Source organism: Colletotrichum spaethianum (genome assembly GCF_022836535.1).
Source record: "Colletotrichum spaethianum MAFF 239500 DNA, contig25, whole genome shotgun sequence".
Lineage (NCBI taxonomy): Eukaryota > Fungi > Ascomycota > Sordariomycetes > Glomerellales > Glomerellaceae > Colletotrichum > Colletotrichum spaethianum.
The window spans coordinates 51,780-74,432 of NW_026054795.1; the positions used below are offsets into that span (position 1 = coordinate 51,780).

At 55.0% G+C, this 22,653-nt stretch overlaps 7 protein-coding genes and 1 non-coding gene across 8 annotated transcripts; 5 read left to right on the forward strand and 3 right to left on the reverse strand.

Moving 5' to 3' along the window:
* Positions 1–1,564: 1,564 nt before the first annotated feature.
* ColSpa_08871 (uncharacterized protein) lies at positions 1,565–2,835 on the reverse strand (the record flags this gene model as incomplete). Its single annotated transcript, XM_049275083.1, has 2 exons — positions 1,565–2,432; positions 2,819–2,835. The coding sequence occupies 2 exons, from the start codon at positions 2,833–2,835 to the stop codon at positions 1,565–1,567; spliced, it is 885 nt and encodes a 294-aa protein (XP_049131040.1).
* Positions 2,836–7,765: 4,930 nt separating this feature from the next.
* ColSpa_08872 (NAD(P)H azoreductase) lies at positions 7,766–8,731 on the forward strand (the record flags this gene model as incomplete). Its single annotated transcript, XM_049275084.1, has 1 exon — positions 7,766–8,731. One exon carries the CDS (start codon positions 7,766–7,768, stop codon positions 8,729–8,731), a length of 966 nt encoding a protein of 321 aa, XP_049131041.1.
* Positions 8,732–9,616: 885 nt separating this feature from the next.
* On the forward strand, positions 9,617–9,991 carry ColSpa_08873 (uncharacterized protein; the record flags this gene model as incomplete). Its single annotated transcript, XM_049275085.1, has 1 exon — positions 9,617–9,991. The coding sequence occupies one exon, from the start codon at positions 9,617–9,619 to the stop codon at positions 9,989–9,991; it is 375 nt and encodes a 124-aa protein (XP_049131042.1).
* A 629-nt stretch (positions 9,992–10,620) lies between these two features.
* On the reverse strand, positions 10,621–11,418 carry ColSpa_08874 (uncharacterized protein; the record flags this gene model as incomplete). Its single annotated transcript, XM_049275086.1, has 2 exons — positions 10,621–11,186; positions 11,271–11,418. The coding sequence occupies 2 exons, from the start codon at positions 11,416–11,418 to the stop codon at positions 10,621–10,623; spliced, it is 714 nt and encodes a 237-aa protein (XP_049131043.1).
* A 425-nt stretch (positions 11,419–11,843) lies between these two features.
* Positions 11,844–12,948, reverse strand: ColSpa_08875 (uncharacterized protein; the record flags this gene model as incomplete). The annotated part of the gene is made up of 3 exons (XM_049275087.1): positions 11,844–12,146; positions 12,246–12,446; positions 12,604–12,948. The coding sequence occupies 3 exons, from the start codon at positions 12,946–12,948 to the stop codon at positions 11,844–11,846; spliced, it is 849 nt and encodes a 282-aa protein (XP_049131044.1).
* Positions 12,949–13,597: 649 nt separating this feature from the next.
* ColSpa_tRNA_236 lies at positions 13,598–13,685 on the forward strand. Its single transcript is given in 2 exon segments — positions 13,598–13,636; positions 13,650–13,685. It is a non-coding gene; the product is annotated as a tRNA-Tyr (tRNA).
* Positions 13,686–14,471: 786 nt separating this feature from the next.
* ColSpa_08876 (uncharacterized protein) lies at positions 14,472–14,738 on the forward strand (the record flags this gene model as incomplete). The annotated part of the gene is made up of 1 exon (XM_049275088.1): positions 14,472–14,738. The coding sequence occupies one exon, from the start codon at positions 14,472–14,474 to the stop codon at positions 14,736–14,738; it is 267 nt and encodes an 88-aa protein (XP_049131045.1).
* A 3,770-nt stretch (positions 14,739–18,508) lies between these two features.
* ColSpa_08877 (histone H1) lies at positions 18,509–19,614 on the forward strand (the record flags this gene model as incomplete). Its single annotated transcript, XM_049275089.1, has 6 exons — positions 18,509–18,583; positions 18,643–18,669; positions 18,860–19,013; positions 19,064–19,332; positions 19,388–19,442; positions 19,463–19,614. The coding sequence occupies 6 exons, from the start codon at positions 18,509–18,511 to the stop codon at positions 19,612–19,614; spliced, it is 732 nt and encodes a 243-aa protein (XP_049131046.1).
* Positions 19,615–22,653: the final 3,039 nt, after the last annotated feature.

The window sequence follows — 22,653 nt, forward strand, 5'->3', positions numbered from 1 at the left end:
TAAATAATTAAGAAGTTTTCTTTTACCTTATTACTATAAAAGACTTTTTTATTATTTTTATTAAATATATTACTTAACTTATAAGTAATAAATATTTAAATAAAAAACCTCTTTTTTTTATTATTATATTTATTTTTTATTTATTTATTAGTTATAAAACTAGTAAACTAGCCTTTAATATTAATTTATACTATAAAATCTTTAAAGACTAGTTTTTTTATAATAGCTTTATTAATATTAAGGTTTTTATTATAATATAAATTAAAAAGCTTTTTTATAAAGTAATAAATAAGCTTTAAAGTTTAAATAATATAAAAGTATATTAATATTTATTAATTAAATAAATCTTTAAAAAAAAATAATATATTACTTAAAGATTTATTATTAACTTTATTATATTCTTTATTATTATTTTTATTATAGACTTTAGTAATATCTTAAGTAACTTTTTTATTAAGCTATTACTTCTTTATTAGCTTTCTTTTTAACTAATATAGTAGGTCCTTTTATTTATTAGTAATAGAGGCTAAAGTAATTAGTTAAATAACAATAAAGCCCTCTATATTAATAAAAAGCCTTTCTTTATTCTATTAGTTACTTATTATAGAGGTATAAGTAATTATAATAATTATTTATAGTAATCTAATAAGAAATAATAATATAGATAGAAGTAAGGGGAAATAAAGCTTATTTAGCCTAAAGAAAAAGGAAAGTAGTAAGGATAATAACCTCTACAGGAATAACAGTAATACATTACCTAATTTAAGCCTTAATAATATAGGAAACTCTACTTAATTTCAACTTGAGGTATTTTTTTACTACAGTACAGCTGTTACCGCACTTATAACGCAGTCATCGATCAGGCTCTTAAGCATGAAAGAAAATTGGGATGAACAAATGGTCCCGGCCGTCGCCCGAGCTCCCTCGCCGGAGCGGGAAAAAACATGGGTTCAGTCATGCCTCAACTTACCTCTGGAAAGTAGAAACTTCACTCTCCATCAACGCTCGACAACTTTTGTGATGCGGGCTCGCTCTTCAGTGACACAATCAGCCCGGTACCGCCTCAGAATGCATTATGGGGCCTCGAAGCCTTGTACAGCGTGTCTTGTCACCAATTGTACTCAGTAATGCCAAATCCGTCCACAAGCCACGGTCTTGCAACGGGAAAGCCAGCGAAGCACAGCAGCTTCCATAACGTCTCGGGGCATCTTTTTGACATCCGGCCGGACTGCGACGAGGTCCGGCGGGCTTGCACAATTTCTGACACATAAACTCACAGCTCCTCCGGGCTTATCACATTGGAAATGCTGCATGATTAGCCTGCTGCTTACATCTCGTACACATTACGGAGATTAACTACCGGAAGGACTATATAAATCAGGCAGTTGGGTCTCCCATTTCTACCGTTTCTCTGGTACCGGTCCGCCCGCTCGTCCACAGGAGCTGGGCTCGATGCAACGCTTTCTCGAAATAGTCGGGTAAATGAATCCCCCCAAACCCCTATATGCAGTTTCCCCTCCCGCCCTTCCGACTCTACACACACACGACAAAAGAAATTACGATATTACCGATAATTCTCGGAGGGCATCTCGTACACATCCGGGACCGGGCCAGAGTTATACGGCCTCCCCGGCGCCGGCCTGTGCTGTAACGGCTGCTGCGGCCTCGGCTGCGACTCGCCCATCTCAACGACCTCGTCGCCGCCCATCTCCGCGGGCATGATCCTCGTTCCGCCGAGCTCCTGTGCGCCGCCCGTCGGCGGCCTGCCGTACCCCGCGCCAAAGCCGTTGGTGGGCGACGCCGTCTGATTCGAGAGCGGGCTGACGCTCTGCGACGGCGGCGAGAGCTGGTGCTTCGGCACAGGCTGTCGCCTCGTGGTGCCCGCTCCCGCAGCCGCGAACCCACCGCCAGACTCCGACATGCCCGCCGGCTCGTGCAGGGGCGAGGGGCCGTTGGGGTCGTAGGCGCGCATATCGTCGAGGTCGGAGCGGCTGGGACGGTTCGCCTTGTGGCGCTTGTAGGCCCACCATCCGATTCCAAGGAGGGCCGCGAGGCCGACAATGCCGACGCCCACACCGATGCCGGCCTTTGCGCCGGTAGACAGGCCGCCCGAGTCGCTGCTGCTCGTGCTCTGCGCGCCGCTGGTCTGGGTGGCTGTGCTGATCTGGCCGGTGGTGGGACCGCTGTCGACCGTGGTGGGCGCCGCGGTGTCGATGGAGGTGGAGGTGACGGTCAAGGTGGACTCGACGGTGATTGTCGCCTGGGCGTTGTTGAACTGGGTGGACGTGAGGACGGAGGTGACGACGGTGTTGGAGGTGGTGGTGAAGACGACGGTGCTGGTGCGGGTGTTGAGGACGGTGGAGACGCCCGCGGCGGAGCCCGTGACGGTGAAGACGACGGTGACGAGCGCGCGCTTCTCCACAAAGGCGTGCCTGCGGAAGTCATTGACGGCCGGGGTGATTTGAGCGGCGGCGACGGCGACGGGGGCGTCGAGCGGGAGGACTTCGAGGCTGCGCTTCGCGAGGACGGTCGACGTGACGTAGTTGGTGACGGTGGCGGTCGCAACGTCGCTGCTGGTCACAGTGGTGGTCTCGAAGCTGGTCGACGTGACGAGGATGGTGGTGGTGATGGTGCGGAGGACGACGGTGGTCGCGGTGGTCGTTCCGCCTCCGCCGCTGCCGCCGACGGTTGTGGTAATCGTGACGGTGGTTGTGGCCTCTTCTTCCGTTGAGGAGCTTGTTGTCGGCGTCGGCGTCGCTGCTGTCGTCGGGGTTGGAGTAGGCGTGACTCCGGTGCCCGCCTGTCGCGGGCGGAGAACGGGCATGGGCCTGCCATCATTATCGACGATGGGGGAGGCTGCTGCGAGGGTGGTGACGGTGCTCCAGAGCAGGGCCGCGAGGCCGGCTGATCCGAGGCGCATTTTTGGCGATGCGGTCGCGCCCTACGAGGCGTAGGGAACCAGAACGACGGCGATGCTTGATGTGTCGACGATGAGGTGAGGTTGTGCGAGAAGAAGGGTTTTTAGTTTGGACAGGGGAGAGGGGAGGAAATTTGGGGGTTCGAGGGAGGATGAAGGATGTGACCCGAGTGATATGACGAGGGTCAAGGACGTGAGAGAGATGTGTGGTATTGTGCCACCGCGGCGAAACACGGCGGAGTGGATCGAGGCTCGTACAGTCGCAGAAACGGGCAACGGTACGAGCAGACGACGAATGGACGACAGAGGGGGAGAGAAGAGGAGGATAACGGTGGGTGAGAAGGTTGGTCAGGATAAGTCAATCACGAGAAACGAGGAAAAGAGGGCTGGCTGACTGGACTGGATTACAGATCTGGGTGCTGTCCATCTCCCTCTCGAATCCATGACCGCTGAACACGACCATGACCATGCAAAAATGCAAAGTACAAGTACACCATCCTGCATACAATAAGACACTATGCAGAATCGGTCGAGCTTAGCGTCCCGGCCGACGGGTGCTAACAGGAAAGCCACTCGTAATAGCGTCTCCAGTTCGAGGTGGCGCGGCAACTGTTTTTTTTTTCTTTTCCCTTTTCTGCAATGGGCTCGCATGGCGTGGATGGGTATCCCCCTCTTCCCTTCGGATCACTCGCTGAACTCCGTCTGCTCCGTCTCTGAAGGGTTTGGCTCCAGTTCTTTTCTCTCTGCATCGTTACCCACAGTCGGAAACTGGAGGAGATGCCGATGGGGCTAGTATAAAAAGGGAACACCTGGAGTAGTGTAATAAATGGCTAGAAAAACAGTGGACGGGAGGGGCGTCGAGGAATTGGACACCCTTTCCAAGAGGCAGACGGCCGAATCCTACCCTTGGTCGCGGGCTTGCGGGATCAAGGGGCCGAAAACAAACAGAAGAAAAGGAAAAAAGCCAATGCTTAACCTAGATGTCCCCGAGTTGGGAAACACAATGACACAACTGTACAAGGGGCAGAAGGGCCAAACGGGACCGAGATGGCAGGTGATGGATGGTAGAGCGCCAACAGGGAGACCCGGCCGACGGTTGCAAATCCCTATTAGAGCAACAGTTCTGCCACTGAACATTGGCCAGGCCTCTCCCCGCCATCCGAACGTTGCCCTGCTGTGGTGGGATGATGTGCGCCGCGTCCTGGGTCCAATGCGGATGATTTGCTTTGCTGGCAGTGCTGGAGGGACACCTGGCAGCCCCCCTACAGCCAATTGTCAATTAGCAATGGCAAATGATGACAAGCGGTGGCCGGGCGCTCGCATCATGGTTTGGCCCGTCTGCCAGATGATTGGGGTTGGTTTGTCCTCTGGGTAGACCCCTGGACCCTTGACCCCGGGATGATAACATGAACCGCAGGCGCGGTGCGCGACCCTCTTCGAGGATCGGGTGAAACTGGAAAGAAAGTTGGCACGCTGGGAAGGGGAAGAAATGTCCGACGATGGCGGAATTCCCTGACCATAGGAGACACACGGGACAATGGGATATCAGGGTGCAAACACGAGGAAAAACGGACCGATCGTCCCCGAGGGGTCTTGTGACTGACGAGTTTCCCCGTTAACTTTGGGCCGCCTGGGCCCCCCTTTCCATCGTGCGGGTGAGAAAAGAGTGGGCAACATACGACGGCTGAATAACAACGCTGTGCGATGGCCGCGTGTTAAAGAAGAAACCATTGTCAAGCTGCGACGAGAGGGAGGCCTCGATCATGGTGCATGATATGCCACTCGAGGTCAGAGTCGCGAACGAGTAACGTGTCGACGGCCCAGGCACTCGAGTTTGCAAAAGCCCTCAATTGACATTCAGCCTGGGCTGAGGAAAGACAAGAGACCCTTGATTCCGTCTGCGCGTCCGCCCAGGCTTGTCCCAACCCGGCGATAGACTTTGCCATCCACGCCGCCGTGGCGCAGGCTATCCCATCCCCGTCAAGCGGAACGCTCGAAAATTATCGGCCAGTAGCGCCCCAAGCTGTGCGTGCTTGTTGTTATCCGAGGTCTCCCTGAGACTAAAGAAGCGGACAAATAGCTCTGGAAGCGCGCACGTTTGGCAGCCGTTCACCGTACCGCGCGAGACTGACACATACTGCACGGCACTCGGGCGTTGCGTCACAGATTAGAAAGAGAAAGAAAAAAAACGGAAAACAAACGCGGTGTGCGAGAGAAACGACCGTGCTCCACGTGCTTTTCTCGGTTGTTGTTCGATGGCCGCCGTCATGCGATCAGCGCGTGTGCAGAATGATATCAGTCGTGGGCAGACACACACATGTAACAGCACACACACACCTGCAAGAACAGGAGGCGGAACGGTGTGGAATACGAGCTGCAAGTTGTCGATTAAGGGAGGTGTGCTAATGCACCGGCTGGCCAGCAAGATGGCTCTTTTTGACGGCGTCATGTTCCCGCAGATCGACGACGTCTGCGATAAGAGAGTCAGGGATTGGGAGGTCCTTTTGGAGTTTCGCGAGGTTGCGAGTGTGCTGCCCTTTGCGGCCAAAGCTTGATTGGCAATTTGCTGCTCACTCAATTCCGTACGCGGGCTGTCTCCAGGCAAGTCTCACATCAACTCCGCTGCACATGAAAATACCGATGTGAAGACTGCAGAAGTCTCGCCGGGACCCTCGGACGCCTACCCATAATTCCCGGAAATTGCCCAGAGACACAGCGTCCACCTGTCGGTGGTCGGTGAGTAACTAATCGAGTTGAGCCACACACCAAAAAAAGACATTAGGCCGGGAGCACAGCCTGTCACCTTCCAACGTCTGTGCTCTTAGCTCAGCCTGTCGCTGCGTCATACGCTGAATGGAGTTCGAGCTTTTGGTTCTGCGGCTTTGCCAGTTGCGTTTTTCTAGGCATTCGCTGTCAAGCCTCAGAGACTGCTTGTGGCCTAGAGCCCGCCAAAGTTGGAGTTGCCTCCATTCCTGCCTCGGCATACTTTTATGTACCTTGAGTCCAGAGTGCGCCTGGGAATTGGACGCGCAGCAGGTCCCGCCTTTTGTCCCGCGGATCGCCGGAACAGGTAAAGATTCTCAGTGAGATATGCCCACCTGGGCTTTCGCCTCAATCATCAACTCCGCATCGTATTTCTCATGACGGCCTTCTATTTATGTTTCAACATTCGCGAGGGCCCCATTCAAACGGAAATATTTCAAGCCCGGGTGCGCAATGACGTGTTATGAATCATGCTCGCTCCCTAGACTTTGGAGAAGCTTGACTCTACCTCGTTATAAATGAGGATCAAATGACTCTTCTCGTGTGCCTAGATCTACTGGGTGCCCTTCGGAAATGCTTCACAAGTTTACATCCTCGTGCAATAGGAGTGAGCCGTGAGTAGTGACGGGAAGAAGTAGTCGCTACATCGCAAAGGCACTGAGAGTTTCCGTTTAGAAACTTGAGTCGACACTAAGGAGCGGTGTGGTTATACTCTGTAGCTATGTTCTCTATTGATGGTAGCCGAATTGATGTAGAATAAGCAGGTAGATGATTAGAAAGCAGCAAAGGCTATTCAGGGATGCATATAGTCAATCAGTCTCTTAACCCGATTGTTCTAATACATCATCTATATGCTCATCAATAGTATAGCATTGTTTGAGTATAGTTGGAGACTATGGACCTCAAAATGCCGATACATCCCGTTGAAACAATCACTGGGGATGACCCACTGAGCAAGGACGACAGGCCTTGACCTACTCAACAAAGGCGTAGAGTACAGGAACCCAAGATAAAAGAGACTATAGCAGGTCACGGAATCTCATCATAAAAGCAATGACTCTGCAATATGATCAGAATGGGATTGACCATCAATCGCTGCCTACGAATGAGCCACTAAGCATACAAAGTGATTAGTCGACAATGAGCTTTAAGAGTACAAGCGATTAGTCATAGCCAAGCTTTAAGCAGTTTACATGAAGATGACCATGGTAACCAAGGACCAAGTAAATGACTAGAGCAAAGAACCCCCTTAATACGGTTCCCATGGCTGTTCAGCAATCAACATGTGGTGTTTCCTTTTTCGTACTGATCAGGCTTGTGAGCTTATAGTCCACCAGCCATTATGCATACAATCAGTTACCGTACCTCTCAAGTCCTTGTATTGATCATCACAGCTGCAACATGTGCAACACTGTTCCAAAGTATTATCCGTCTATACCTATTAGCAGAAACGACAGTCTGCTACCACTGTGTATCTGATGGCTTGATATACCACCCCTCTGCTGGAAGATAACGTCGTTAGGTAGAGGGTTGACGCTAGATACTAATAGACTAACTCTGAGTAATGAAGCAAGGGTCTAATCGATGTGAAAAGGCAGTTAATTCTTGTACGGATAAGCCGAACATTCTCCATTTTATTACGGGTAAGTACACCATGCTTAAGAAGAGAACACACAAATACATACACCCTCATACATTTAAGTATGCGTGTCATACTGTTTCCATTAACAGTGTCTACTTGTGCTTCGCAACGTATAGAAGATATGGGTGTGGGTCCCTGCCTAATCTAGGTATCGCTTACGGCAAATCGGCATGTGTAACGTTTGGACTGTATGTTAGAGAATCGTCAATTTGACTTTTCGCTATCACGCTGCGTACACAAATCATTACATCCCTACCAACAGACTAAGCGGACGGATTTAATCTTTAAAATCCGTCGCTCCGCCATATTGCATTCACAACTAGAAATACAACTTCGTTATAAGATTCGCTTCGCCCTCTTGGAAATATAGGATCATCCAACATTACCTTTCGTTCGAAAATTCGCATCACCAAAGGAACAGTATCCGCTCACAGCGCCTCAAAATGAGTACTACAAATTATACTATTCTTCTTACCGCCGGTGGCGGCAACATTGGCTCACAACTCATTCCTCACCTTTTGAAAGATCCCTCGAACCCTAAGATCATTCTGCCCACGTCCAACTCTGCCAGCCTCCTACGTCGACTGCCGTTCGTCTCCAACGAACAAGTGGTCGTGGAAGAAGGAGACATTCAGGACGCTCGATGGTTCGAGTCTCTCCTCTCGACCCACTCCGTGGACGCTGTATTCGTCTGCTTGACGGGAGAGAAGGAACTCATCACGACGTTCAACATCTTCGACGCCATGTTCAAGACCCCTTCGATCAAACACCTGGTGTACATTTCCGCATGCGGAGACCTCACCCTCGAATCGGCAGTCAACAATGGCCGACTCCTCAACATGTGTGCCGGTCACGTCGCTGTCAAGATCATTGCCGAGGGCAAACTTCGGTACGGAATGCCCAGAGATAGCTTCACCTGGACCATCCTCGGACCTGCCATGTTCACCAGTAACGATCTCCTTTACAAAACATCCCTGCTTGAAAGGGACTTCTACGACGAGCCGGTCGGCTCCAAAGGCGTAGCCAAGGTTGATACCGCCGATATTGCTCTAGGGGCATACAAAGCACTCATGGACCAAGGCCGCAAGTACAACCGCCAGAAGATCATGATTGGCTCCTTGAAGACATACACTGCTACTGAAATTGCCGCGCTTTGGTCCAAGGCTTTGGGCAAGGAGATCAAAGCAGCCGAGAGCGACGCTAAGACCCTCAGCGCCTTTGAGAACGTCTTGGCCAAATATACGAGCCCGGCATGGGGTAGAGACTTGAGACTCCTATACGAGAGTTTTGAGAAAGAGCGTTTTGGCATGACTGAGGAGGACTACGCGTGTCAAGTCGAATTTCTAGGCAAAGAGCCTCATGGCTATGAGCACTTCATTGAGGAGACTGCAAAGAGCTGGTTGAAGTGATTTGTCATGCAAATGCACTGATTGTAAATTAGTTGGATATTTGGCACATTTCGGTGTCTAGGTAGATCTTTCATAGGTCGAGCTCGTGTTTCGATATGGTTCTAATGCTGTTAGTGCTCCGACTTATATCTTGATATGGACTGATCAACTTAGTGATGACAGAAATGCGTCGATATTTCCCACTGAGGCGGTTGGAGTTCCAGTGACAAATGTGTTAGTCAAGTTTAATCAGATCTACTTCATTCCTTGTCCGTGCGAGGACCAATAGCCCAACAAATCACATACCATTCACTTCGTTGGATCAACGAGTATAGTCGAGCTTCTGTCCAAGATCCCTCTCTGATGTTATCTTATTGTAGTTGTCCCGCCGCGATGTCGCAAAACTGCATTTAACCAATCTCCAAACAGTTCTCAAACTTTGTTTGCCGCTAGTTCCACCTCAAATGCGGCTTTCTTTCGAACAACACTCGCAACATTAAAGGCTTTCAACCAGCCCAATCCGCCGCATAAACGACAAGATGACGCCATAGGTGATGACAGTCGACTTTGATACATCTGGAAGTTCTCGTACAATAGCACAGGCGATGTATGAGCTCCGCAAACTCCACCCCCCATTGGCTAGTACTTGGTGGGCAGTTGGCATTTATCGGAAGTAATAGTCCACAAGGCTACACCTTGACCATCATGTCAAGGTCTGGATTTTTCTTCTTCTTTTTGTGTATCAAGAGCTTGTAGTCCGATGATTAGAGCATATGAAACACCGAACAGAGACAGCTCGCGCACAACCGCATCTACATTGATACGACGGGCCGCCGCGAAGGGACAAGCGTGTGGACCGTTCTTCGCGACGCGTGCGCCGACTGGCGCACGCGGGCATTCTGCCTCATGTACCACCTCCACCTCGCACTAAACGGCTTCCAGAACTTCCTCCCCACCGTCATGCAGACACTGTGCTACAGCAGGACGGTCACCGTGGCCCTGACGTGCCCGCCGTACATCTTCGCCGCGCTGGTCGGCATTCTAACCTCGTGGACATCGGGCCGCTGCAACGAACGGACCTGGCACATCTCCGTCATGAAAACCATTGCGGCCGGCGGCTTCATCGTCGCGGTCGCCACGCTGAACGTTGCGGTGCGCCTGATCGGCATCGTCTTCTTCGTGGGGGCCACTTTCGGGATCAAACAGCCTGACTCTGGGCTGGGCATCCAGCACGCTCGGCCAGACGGACAAGAACTTTATGTGTATTGGGCGCATACATGATTTCAGTGGACACGTTGAGGTGTGTCCGATGGATTCCTAGCTTTCTTCTATGGCCATATTCTGACTATGAGCACTGCTGTCATCCAGTGCAACGGATCTATTTGATGGACTATGATTAATGTTGAACAATATCACTTCTAAGCTGTTCGTGTTTAGCTTTTTGCCAAACAAAATCTGTTACACAGTGTATGTCTTGGTGAAATTTGAACTTCGAGTGCATAAAGGTGCTGGCAGGCCTTGATTTAACGATTCAATGCGCATTTTACGAGCTTGTGGCTAGAAGAGGGGAGGTAGCCTTTCACTGTACCATCCGGGAACTTGATGGCATCCCGTCTTATTACACCCGCTCGTCAGCGACGAATCTGCCCCCTCAAACCTTGTGTGATGAACATCTCCATGATCTGATGCCAGTCTATTCAGAATTCATCACGGGTATAGGCCCTTGCGCGTGTGTCCAACTCAGTCTTTTGTGACCACAAAGCAGGTCGCGACATTGCTTCTTGATATGCTCACCAGTCCTTTTCATCTACTCCAAATGCAAGCCTACCATACCCCTCAGATAACAGACTTTCTATTCCATCTTGCCAGCGACATCAACCACATGCTCACGAGGGAAACATCCGACCCCATCAGCAACTCTCCAGCACATCCCACACCAGATCCTCGTGCACGACGTGCGCGCCGACGCTCAGCGGCGCCCCCGTCTTCAGCAGCGCCTCGCACGGCAGCTCCCGCCAGCCAATGTGCACCGTCCGCTTCCAGCCCTCCTCCTCCTTCCACTCCCACCGCTGCGCCGCGACGTCGTCCCCGACGCGCAAGAAGCCCTGGCAGAACCGGCCCAGCCAGACCACCAGCCCGCGCGACCGCGTCGGCTCGTCCTCGAACCGCAGCACGATGCACTCGACGGCGCCGCCCGCCCCGGCGACGGCCACGGGCTCGACGTCCCGCCAGAGCTCCTCGTAGTCCGTCTGCTGCCCCGTCGCCGGGTTCGCCATGCGGCCCTTTTCGAGCGTCAGCCCGTCGGGCTGCTCGTACATGTCGCCCTCGTCCGCGGCGCCCTCGGGCTCCGTCGTGCGCGAGTCGATCCAGTGCTCCCACCGCGAGTGCCGCACCTGGCCGCCGGCGCCGTCGTCGCGCACCGTCGACGACGAGGTCCCCGCGATGCCCCACTCCAGACGCTCAACGCCGTGTGTCGCTGAGGGGGGAAGGGCGGTGTCAGATCCGGGGTTGTTGAGTCAAAGTTTCCCAATGCGTTCGTTCGCCCGAGTGGGACACTCACCTTGCGCGCCGTCGGCCGTCGGCGCCGACTTGAGGATGCGGAGATCGACGAAGCGGCGCTGCGGGGACGTGAGCACAATCGTCGACGTCGGCTCGCTCGCCTCGTCGGGGATCCAGCGGATGTGCTCGCGGAACGAGATGCTGCCCATGGTGGATGGAGTTGCGTGGTACGGTGTTTCCGGGAGTCGGGACGATTGGCTCACAATAAGGTTGCGAGATGGGGTGTGTGTGTGTGTGTGTGAGTGTGTTCCGCACGGGAGTGCGGGGGATGAGGTGTGTTCGCGCGCAACGCCGGGCGCGGGCGTCGATGTCGCGCAGATTGGCCCCACTTTCAGCCGACCAAAGCCTCACGCCGTCACAATCGCCGATCCGATCCGGGGCCGCCACGTGTGTATGCGCTCAACGGCGCCGACCCAACCGCGTCTATTAGTCTATGTGTGTATATGTGTGTATGTTTCTCGGCGGGAGATCTATCGTCTAAGTCTATGTACGCTCCCCTTCTATCCCGTTACCACCGCCCTATCCCACCACGGGTGTGCCGCCGTGCTCGTCCAACTCCCCAGGCAAATCAATCTCACGCGGCCTTCTCCAGCCGATCCACGACCTCGAGAAGCCCTTGGACCTTCTTCTCGCACTCGGCCCTGCTCTTCTCCTGCGCCGCGTACGTGTCGCGGAGGTGGTCGACCATGAAGGGCTTCAGCGGCGTCCTCTTGGCCGTCTTGTAGTCGTACACGACAATATCCTCGAAGCAGCGCGCCGCGGGGCGGCGGTGGCGGTGGGAGACGAGGAGGGCCTCGAGGATGATGTAGTCGGACTCATACGTCGGCTGCGAGACGAGCTTGTGCAGGACCGTGACGTGGTCCGGGTAGGCCATCGGCTAGGGTCATCAGTATCTCGTGATGCAGGCGATGAGGCCGCGGGATGGAGACGGGAGGCCGTTCGGTCTTGTAAAGGATGGAGAGGGGAGTACACTCACAAACTTGTAGTCCGTCTTGATGCTCCTCATGATGAGCCCGACGTCGCGCGGGTACATGAGCGCGTTCCACTGGTCCGCGTGCGCCGGGTCCACCGTCGTGGCGAAGTTGCGGAGCCAGTTGAACCGCGCCGACTCAGCGTACTTGTTGTAGACGACGTTGTTTACGTGACCTGTGACTGTGAGCTGCTGTTCGCGCTGTGCCTGACGAGGTGCGTCGTACCCTGCGTCGTGTTAGTGGGCTTTCCCCGTGCAGTGGTGCAGGATCAACTCACCATTGCGTCCTAAGAAACCCCAAGCAAGTCAGTTCAGCATTCTCATCCCGGCCTCATTGCAGTCTCATCACAACGGGATAACGAACCTGGTCTCCCCACGTCACAGTGTGCCTGTTCAAGCCCCTCCACCCGTGCCCCGTGAGGAAGCCTTCGCGCCCGGCGAGCAGCTCCAACCACTGCCCATCAACGGCCTCCTGCAGCGCCTTCAGCTCCTCCTTCTGCTGGCCCTGCAGACCGAGGCCCGCGCACCGCTTGATGCGCGCCTGCAGCTCGGACAGCCATCGCGGGTTTAACGCGGCGCCGTTGCCGTTGCCGTTGGCAGGGCCCGAAGGCGGCGCGGCGAGACACGGCGCCGAAGTCGTAAACGAGCGCTGGGGGATCCGGGCAGAGGCGCGGGCCAGACGGGCGCCGAGGGCGATTGGGGTGCGCATTGTGGCTTTTGGGGGGTATCTGGAGCGTGTTTAGACAGAGATGCAGGAGAATAAACGGAGAGTCATCGCTAGAAGCCGGGCGTGAAGAATTTTGATAGGGGCCCCGGCAGGGTGGATGTTGGGATAGTGAGGGAATCCGGCTTCCGTCGGCTGCGCGCCAGCAGTGAGTCGGGAAACCCTTGGGCTGCGCGATAGCGGGCGAGGGAGGCTCGTGAGTGGTCCCGGTGAGGAGGGTCGCTGGCCGTTTTGGGGGGGGTTGTGCCCAGTTTAATCCCCTGCGTTATGGCCAGTTGGTTCGATTCGGTAGTTGGCCGCGCCGCCCTTCTCGCTGGGACGGTTTGCCTTTACTACCTAGGTACCGTGTGTACTCATGGAGAGTTATGGGGCGTGGGGGTACTGGCTCGGACTCTCGGTGCTTCGGCTTGGTGAAGGTGCTGTGGCCGGAGACCAAGGTCGGCAAGAGAATTTGTTCACCGTTGCATGTTTTCGAAAGCTTCAGGTTGCTAGAAACGTGGTGCAAAGTCGTCTCGACGAGTCACGGCGCTGGTGGGCTGCCAACTGAACAAACTAGTTTGGTGACCGTTTGATATCCATACATAGGCTCGCAAATCTGATGCTCTTCCACACCGAGCAAGGCTTAGCCTTGAATCTCCCCTTGGTGTAGTTGGTTCATCACGTTCGACTGTAATGGTTTCATTGTCATCGAAAGGTCTCTAGTTCGATTCTGGAAGGGGAGAATTTCTTTTTTCGAGGTTTTTGTCTCCGTACCCTCGAGAGCACTCCCGATCACATAACGGATTCCTCTCGAGTGTTGCGAAATACTTTTGGAAACTGATAAGCTGGTTGGATTCTGCTGCAATGTAGCAGCATATTCGAGTTTATTGCGTGAGGCAGTGCAACTTCATCGCGTTATTGGCACCAATTCTGTGTTTTTGCGGAAAATAACATGACGCGACGTTGAATTTGATTTACGAGATGCACTTGCCAAACTCGCAGGTCCCAGGAATATCATCTTCCACCATGTGTTAATCGCGGTGAAGACCTACGTCACGAGTCGACCTCACGTGCTGAAGATTCCCGCGCCACGCCCGCCCAGCTCAGCCACCGACGAGTTTCCTCAGGGAAGGAAGAAGGAAAAAAAAAAAGCCATGGTACAAAGGTACATGAAAAACAAAACTCAGCCCGTCCCAGAATGCCTGTCCGGTGGAGACGCCGACCGACAGCCCCCGACACCCGTGGCCCAGGACCACACCTGGCAAGCCTGGGAAGGCGCGCGCGCGCGCGGGGACCAGGCGGGAGCTCCGAGCTGCAACGGGAGGCAGTGGTCATAGCTTCTTTTTTCCTCCTTCGTTGCCCTCCTGCCCCACCTTCCCGATCAGGGAGGGGACCACATTTTCCGGACGACAACTGCACTTTGGCTGCACCCACTGACTGCAGCCGCGACGCAGGTCCAGCGCACCAAGAGGACGGCCGCCCTGCGCGCGTCACGTCTTGATGCTTCGACCAGCCGTCGAGATGCAGCTATGCACGCCTGCTTTGAGGCGGCAGACCATGTCCACAAATGGTTCGAGTTGTCCACGAACGATTTGCCAACTTTCCAGGCCACAGGCTTCGACGCTGTCGACCTGGCCGTCGCTGGGAAAAGGGGCTTGGGCGCACGCGTCGGCGAGCCAAAACAAGCACAGCACGGCGTTGAGCTGCTCGACACAGCACCAAGACCCCCGGAAATAGACAACTCCCTATGCTTGGTTAGCCTGATTGATGGTGCTGTCTATCAATACAACTCATAGGAATGTTATAGTCGGACTGTAGCCAAGTTGCCCGCAGTATCGCAGACGACGCCGTGACTTGGGCTTCGCTGGGCTTCGCTAGTCTGGTCTGCCTCTGCGGCTGCTGGGGATTTGGCACGTCGCAGCCCAGAGTTTCTATAGCCACGAATGCAACATCTCTGGATTGGTTGAGACGCCGGAAGATCCTCTCTGTCGACGTGTCAAACACTTGAGAATCGGTTGCGTTGCTTGAAGTTTTGTCAGTTGTAGAGTTGAGGCGCATGGAAGACCAACACCACGTGACACGTAGCCTTCCCTCCATTTCCAGTTGCCGCGGTTCGCATAATGCGCATTCGTCGACGGGTTTCTTGTTGTCAAGACTTTAGGCACCTCGAATTCCAATAGACCATCATCTCAACGATGATTGACAACAAATTTGTTGACTCCAGGTCCGTTTCAGGTTGTTGGCGACATGCCGGTAGGCACGAGTCGCGAGGCGGTGACGAGCACACGTGTTCTCCTCCACCTTGGGCACACATGCGTCATACTTCAAGTGGCAGCGACGAAGCAAACGACGACCAGGATGCACGAAAAAAGAGGACGAACATGGATCGAGAGGCTTCAGAAACCGGTTGCACATGTTTTTATGGCCATAAACGCGTAAGAGACGGTGGCAGTCGCTACTAGGCGAAGACGCTGGTCAAATGTGAATAGCTTCCATCGCGACTCCTCTTCCGGGAGCTTGCGTCGATGCTGGCAGCCTCGTATTGGCCTCAAAGCGTCCAAAAAAAGACGGAAATCAATCAAGACCATGCGAAAAAGAACGTGCAAGAGGCCACGAAAGAGGCTGAGCAACGGCGTGGTCGTGGGCACGTGGAAGAGACGATGCACTGGTTTTCACCGGTCGCGTGGCGCGATCGCGATGGGTCAAGGGGCGATACTCGGTGTAAGTCAAATCGGGCAGGGAAAATGGGAGAAATCCAACAAAAATACCCCCGACCAGATTGTCGACCTAGACGATGGAATCGCGTGTTTCCCAGATGCAGCGACGGGTGTTGGTGGTGATTGCGATGGAGGTGGTGCAACATGTGCGGATAGCTTCAATTTGGACGAAGCGCGACCGAATCACGACGGACCGGTCGGTGCCCCGGAGCGCAGTGCGCGATATCCGGGCCACAACGCGCGATAAACAAACGAAAAACAGCATCATACGATGGAGAAAAATTCGAGCAACACAATGATGCGACCGGGCTGAGATGAAACCGGAAGTGCGAGGGAAGAAGCCGGATGCGACTGGTGGTATCCGTGGCCGACGAGATGGGCGACGATGCGCAAAAATCGGCAACTGGGCGGGCGAAAGGTGTTGAGGGGCGAGGCAAGTTGGGGCCGGGTCGGAGGGCAGTGGATCGGCGGGTGCAGGGCTCGAAAACGTGGCAGTTGCGAGGGCTGAGTCATTTAATTGTAATGGAGGGTGAGCGAACGGCATCGAGAGGGAAAAGAAGAGAAGGGGAAGAGGAGAGGGACGAGGAGACGAGAGGGCGGTTGAGGTGGGCGATGAGGATGAGTTTGGTGGGATGGCGCCGTGTGCCGGATCAGAGAAAGCAGGAGGAGCGGGTGAGAGAGAGAGGAACCCCGAACACTGGCAGGCCAGGAAGGACCACGGCGACGGCGATGGGCTCCTGCTCAACTTCCCTACCAACACGATAATTCCGGCCAATCAGAAAAATCGGATGAGAGGGAAAGCATGACAATGAAAAATGCGACAGAGGGAAATGCACAAAGGTACAAGTGGCATGTATCTTCTGAACTGTGGCAGAAACATGGCAGTTGTGATGGGAAAACGGGAAAAAGGGACGATGACGGGGGTGGAAAGCGACGGGGGAGAGGAGGAGAGGAGAGGAAGAAGGTGAGCAGTACACGCTAGTGGGCACGGAAGGAAAGGAAGGAGGGGCCTAGGAGGGCGGCGGCGACATGGCGGCGCCTGCACTGACGGGATGCATGCACTGATACTGATCTTGGGTTGATCTGAACGAGACGGCCGGCGCGAGGAATCTCTCTATCTGGTCGGGGTGGGTGTGTTTGCCTTTGTTTGGTGGGCTCACTGGGCCTTCGGACCCAGGGGGCTCGACATGAAGTTCACACTACATTAGAGAAGGCGGCAGTGGCCTGTCCGGGGTCATCTCACACACATTCTCTCATGCTCTCGCGAACTCACCAAGGTGGATGGGGGCGAGCTAGCCGGTGGAAAGCCCCAGAGGCCAGAGTAGGGATAGGGCCGTGGAAGGGCACCAGAACAATAGATCCCGGCGCGTCCAAGGCAGATGACTGGCCCCGGGGAGCTCTGCTCAAGGTTGCAGCGTGGGATGGTGAGGTGTTCGAACCGCTTGCAGGGGGCAACAAGGGGACCGGCCCTGGGAGTCCAGGGTGTGACAGCAGACCGACTCCAGAGACGACAGAAGCTTCAGAAGCTTCATGCATTGCCATTGCCCAGAGCTTGGGGCGTGGACGGCAGAGCTGGGCCGGAGGGGAGTGGGAGTCCGGTCTGATGAGGAGCTCAGCTGCGAGGGGATCTGCCGTTTGTTGGCACCTCGCTGTACACCACCACATCCTCCATCACATCTGGGGTATTTTGGTCGCCACATGACAGGTGGCTGACCAGGAGTGACGGAATGCTAGGCAGAGATCACGTTCGCGCGTGTTGGAGAGACTGGACAGAAACAGATACTTCGAGACCGGCAGGTAAAGGTTATATCACGACAGGACTCGGCCCTGATCGAGGGCGGTCGTCACGCAGAGGAGCTGGCGGCCGTGCTGGATCTGGCACCGGGCGATGGATCATGGTTTCTGAGGAACACGGCCGCGCAGAGCGCACACGTCCAAAATAGAGACGCACGTTTGTTTGTCACCGGGCCCGGCGCTAATCGCCGATATAGGTTGAAGCAGGTGAACGGTGGACAAATGAAATGTGACGGCCGAGAAGGAGAGGAGAGGAGAGGATGTGAAGATGTGTGTGGTGAAGAGGGGACGAGGGCGAGGGCGAGGGCGGAGGTGAGGTCGACAGTGAGGAGGGTGCGTCGAGCCAGCGGAGGCGCGGAAGCTGGGGCTCTGCCGTCTGTCCTGACTGTCTGTCCCCTCGCTCCTGCCTCGCCATGCACCTGCTGCATCTGCATCTGCCATGCCACCTTAGTTTAGCTACCCGACTCGACGAGACCTTGCTAGACCCAACGGGAATCGGGACGGTGACATCTAAAACTGGTCTGGGCTGTCATGGTTACGCCTCGGCTGGTGTGGGAAAATATTGAGAAAATGCGGGAAAGAGGAAAAGAGACGGGGGGAAGGTGCGAGGGTGTGTGGGAGGCTCGAGGTGGGCGAGAGGGAAGGAGGTGGTGGAAGGAGAGGGGAGGGGCGCCCGTCCTCGTGGTTCACTGTCCAGCGCCCATCACCCCCCCAAATCCCCAAATGGCACCCGCACCAGGACAGCACCCGAGAAAAAAAAAAGAGGCAGACCCAACCCGCCCGGGGCCAAGGGCCAAAAGTTACTGATTGCGCACCGCGCCCAACGGCCCCCGCCCATTTATAAAAACATGCCCCGTCCCCTCCACGCACGCGCTCCCTCCCCTTCTCGTTCCGGATCCCTTCTTCTCTTGTCTCTCTCAACAACCAACAACGCGTCGCTACTTTACCTCTTCAACTCGTCTCTCCATCGACTTCAATCGCCCTTTCGATTGCATCCGCTTAAGTGCACAACTTTCCAACACCTAACCCGATCCCACCCCACCCAAAACAACACAATGCCTCCCAAGAAGACCGAGGGCGCTGCCGCCGCTCCCGCTACCAAGTCCAAGCCCACCCACGCCAGCTACCAGGTTCGTACTCCAATCGCCCGGGTTTTTTGCATGCCGTGTTCTTTGCTAACGACTTATAGGACATGATCACCGATGCCATTGTTGCTGTATGTTTTGCCGCTCCTCTGCCTCCGGCGCAAAGGGTGACGCGATCCGGAGGCCTGCAGGTCACCTGCCTGGCGTCTTAGTGCCTTGTGCCTCGCCCATGGCTTCTGCACCTGCGGTCCCTCCCGATCGCTCCACCGCCCTCCGCCATTGCCCTTCAAAGGCATGTTACTGACGCGTATCCCCTTGTAGCTCAAGGACCGCAATGGATCTTCCCGTCAGTCTCTGAAGAAGTACGTCAAGGCCAACAACCAGATCAACACCGTCAGCGACAACATGTTCGACTCGCTATTCAACAAGGCCCTCCGCGCCGGTGTTGAGAAGGGTGTCTTTGAGCAGCCCAAGGGTATGTCGCCTCGCCGCCTATCGTTTATGTCATGATATTAACTGTCACAGGCCCCTCCGGTGGCACCAAGCTGGCCAAGAAGGCCCCTAAGCCCGCCGAGAAGAAGGAGAAGAAGCCCGCTGAGAAGAAGGCCCCCGCCAAGAAGGAGGCTAAGGAGCCCAAGGAGAAGAAGGCCGCTGCTCCCAAGAAGGCTGCCGCCAAGAAGGAGACCAAGGAGCCTAAGGAGAAGAAGGCTGCCGCTCCCAAGAAGGCCGCTGCCCCCAAGAAGGCTGCCGCTGAGAAGAAGGAGAAGAAGCCCGCCGCCAAGAAGGCCGCTGCTGTATGTCCTGACCGTCGCCACCTAGATGCGCTTCGTTCACTAACACACTCAACAGGAGAAGCCCGCCAAGGAGGAGAAGCCTGCTGTTCTCAGCAAGATCAAGACGGGTCGTGTCACCAAGACTGAGAAGAAGGCCCCTGCCGCCAAGAAGGAGACCAAGGAGCCCAAGGAGAAGAAGGCTGCCGCCCCAAGAAGGCCGCTGCCCCTAAGAAGGCGGCGCCCAAGAAGACGGCCGCCGAGAAGAAGGAGGCCAAGGCTGAGGCTCCCGCCGCCGCCGCATAAACGGCATCCGTCCATGCAACCAACCGTTACGATGATGCAATGTCGGATTTGCTCGGCTTTCACACAGCAAATGTTTGGTGTCACGAATCTTCTCCAACGGCGTTCACGGGAGTCTCGATTATTTACTGGGAAAGGGCAAAGGGCCGGGATGGTTGGTGGGAAACCAACCGGGGAGGGAAAACGCGACGCGTTTCTGTCTTGAGTGTTTTGTTAACTTGCTGCTATTGCGATATATGTGCGTGCGTGTCCCGGGTTTCGGGGCTGAGAGAATGGGACGGGTCGGGTCGAGTTGATATTGGGCTTGTCTTTTGAGGTTTCCGCGTCGTGCGCGCGCCCCTTGTTTGCGTCTGACTTGTGTTCCGCCACGACGTTTCGTGGCGGCGTCTCGTCTTTTGCCGCGACATGGACTCTTCCGACTACTGTAACTATAGCTCGCGCGATATACCAATGATGGGAGCCTTTTCACTGTTCACACCGGTCTTACTATGTTGCAATGCGTGATGTTGGAGCCGTGATGATGGGACTAGAATCGCAATGGGCGGGAGCCACTGAAGAATGGGTGGACTGGTTCAGGGGCATGGATCGCAAAGTCGCGTGTTTGATTACACGCAACGGTCCCAGGAAATGACTTGAAAGACGACATCTCGTTTGACGCTCACCGAGGGCCCGAGCAAGCACGCACCGGCTGGGGAAATGAGTCAAAATAATGAGGTATCCAAAGCAAAAGGGGTGGAAAGGGAAAGGGATGGTTACGAAAGGTGGCCCACGGCCTGCGACGCCTCCGGAGGGGAGTTGGAGAGTCTCGGGGTGGGGTCGAGACGCGGTTCGCTTTTTCCTTTTGTTTACATCTTGGCCAACCCCCCCCCCTCCGGGCGGCGGACGGGCGGGCGGGCGGTCGGTGGTCTTTAGCGCTGTATGCTGCTGCTGCTGCTGTCGAAAAGCGCTGCAGGAGAGTGGAAAAGAGAGGCCTGAGCTGCTGGCCTGCACCGCCGGCCGGTGCTGAGGGACCATCACGTGGTTCCCCGCGGGGGGGCGTCTTGTCTCGCTCCCTGACACGCTGGAACCCGATTCCCTCTCTCTCTCCGTGGCGTCGGAAGAGAATTGTCCCAAGCTTTCGTGTTTTTATGCTTTACGAGTCGACGGAAATGGGGCTTATGGTTAACGCCTGGCTGCTGCGTCTGGGCCGCGGGCGACGATCACCCCCTTCTGGCGTTTATGTCGCTCGTCTGGGGGAGGACCGACCTGGGGTGACATGACTTGCGCCGAGACTGAATGCCCGCTGGTCGACGTTATGGGACGGGCGGTGTATAGCATCGCTCCATGGGCGGCCGGAGTCGAGTGCGCTGCTTGGATGGGCGGACGAGGGGAGGGCACAGGCCGCTGTGCAGCTCGGTGTGCAACTTACCAAGACTCTGGAAACTTGAGGGGTTCGCCGTGGGTCTGGCAGGTCTGGGCGTTGAAGAAGAAAGAGTCTGGCGATCCGAAGGGCATACTTTCCTGTCGAGTGTGATTTTCATGGATGAGCTGCGCCGGCTGCTTGTAATTATACACTGCGTGTTCGCGCGAAGCAGAGCAGCTGACGCAAATGTACTGTAGACTGGGCTGGAGTTGGGGGGGGGGGGTCGTCCGTCAACGCTGCGGGTGCGGTGTCGCGACTGGCCAAGGGAACGTTGGTAGACACGTGAACGAGAACGGCGCCACACCGCACCGCATTCGAATATGTTGTTCCCCATCCGCACTGATCATCTGGACGACGCCTCACGAAAGTTGATATTTGGGCGTCTCACAGTTGGCTTCGGTCATGTATAGTGTGTCTACATTTGCGAATGGAGTCGTTTCGAGGACTGGCTCGACGACCTAGGCTACGCTGCGCACTACGTAGGTCCCTTTCGCGAGGGACTCTGACAAGGCAAGCGAAGACTTATGCCATGGGTCTAGGAATACGTCATGTTCCAACCGACTCGCAAGACGCTCAATCTACCTACGGCCGCCGATGATCGCCTCTCAGCTGCTACTTGCCGTTCGGTTCTGGACCGATGAGAGCGTGGCGTGGCGGTGCGGTGCGGGGGGACGCTTGGAAGGCGATGAGGACGAGGGGTAGAGGAGGAGGAAGAGGCAGAGGTCATGGGCCGGTGTAACGGTGTCATATGTTGAGCTCGCGGCTTGAGAAGTGCGCAAGTTGCAGACGTTTGCCCGCGGCTCTTCTGCCCTTTCCCCTCTCCAAGCCAGTTTGGTCCGTTGCACACTAGGTAGCAGCATCCGTCGTCGTGCACGCACAGGCGCACCCAAGACGCCTCGGTGCGGTGCAGGACCTGACGTGCAAGGAGTGACGTGGATAGCTAGCCCCGAGCTTGCTTCCCATTGGTGTTCCTGAAACAAACCTTGATCGTTTGAGGGTGCGATGTGAAGACATGCCATTTCATCGTCCGCCGGCCGTAGTGTTCGCCTTGTACCGGTACTTGGCTGCGCGTGAGAGACACTGGCTCGACGAACGAGATGAGATGCGGAGGTGTAAGCGTCCAGAAGACGGTCAACGCAGAAGATGGCATATGGGGTTTGGGATGGAGGACAATCCCATGACATGGTTCCAGACTTGTCCTGTCCATTATTGTTGCTGCTGCTGGCGCGCCAGCCCTCTCCCTCACCCACTCGCCTTGGCAGCTTTTGGAGAGTCGTCCGTGTCCCGAGATCCCTGTTGTCAATCCGGAACGGCTTGGGCGGCAGGTGCAAGGGACAACCGTACAATTGGGGGCGAAAGGCGATGGATCAAAGATGGAGTGGTGAGGGAAACGGAGGGGTCCTGAGCGTCTACGAGGATCTCAAGGCCTCAAAAGTGCTGGGGCGAGGCGGTTTGAGAGCACCAAGGTGAGGCGAGATGAAGAGGAGAATGGTGGCTGAAGAAGCGGAGGAGAAGGAGACGAGTGAGTGGTGGGAGAGAGTAAGTGAGCGAGCGAGCGAGTTTGCTGTTGAGGGGAACCGTCTTCTGCGCCTCGTTCCAAAGTGAGATTGAATCGAAAGGTGAGAAACACAGGGCGTCAT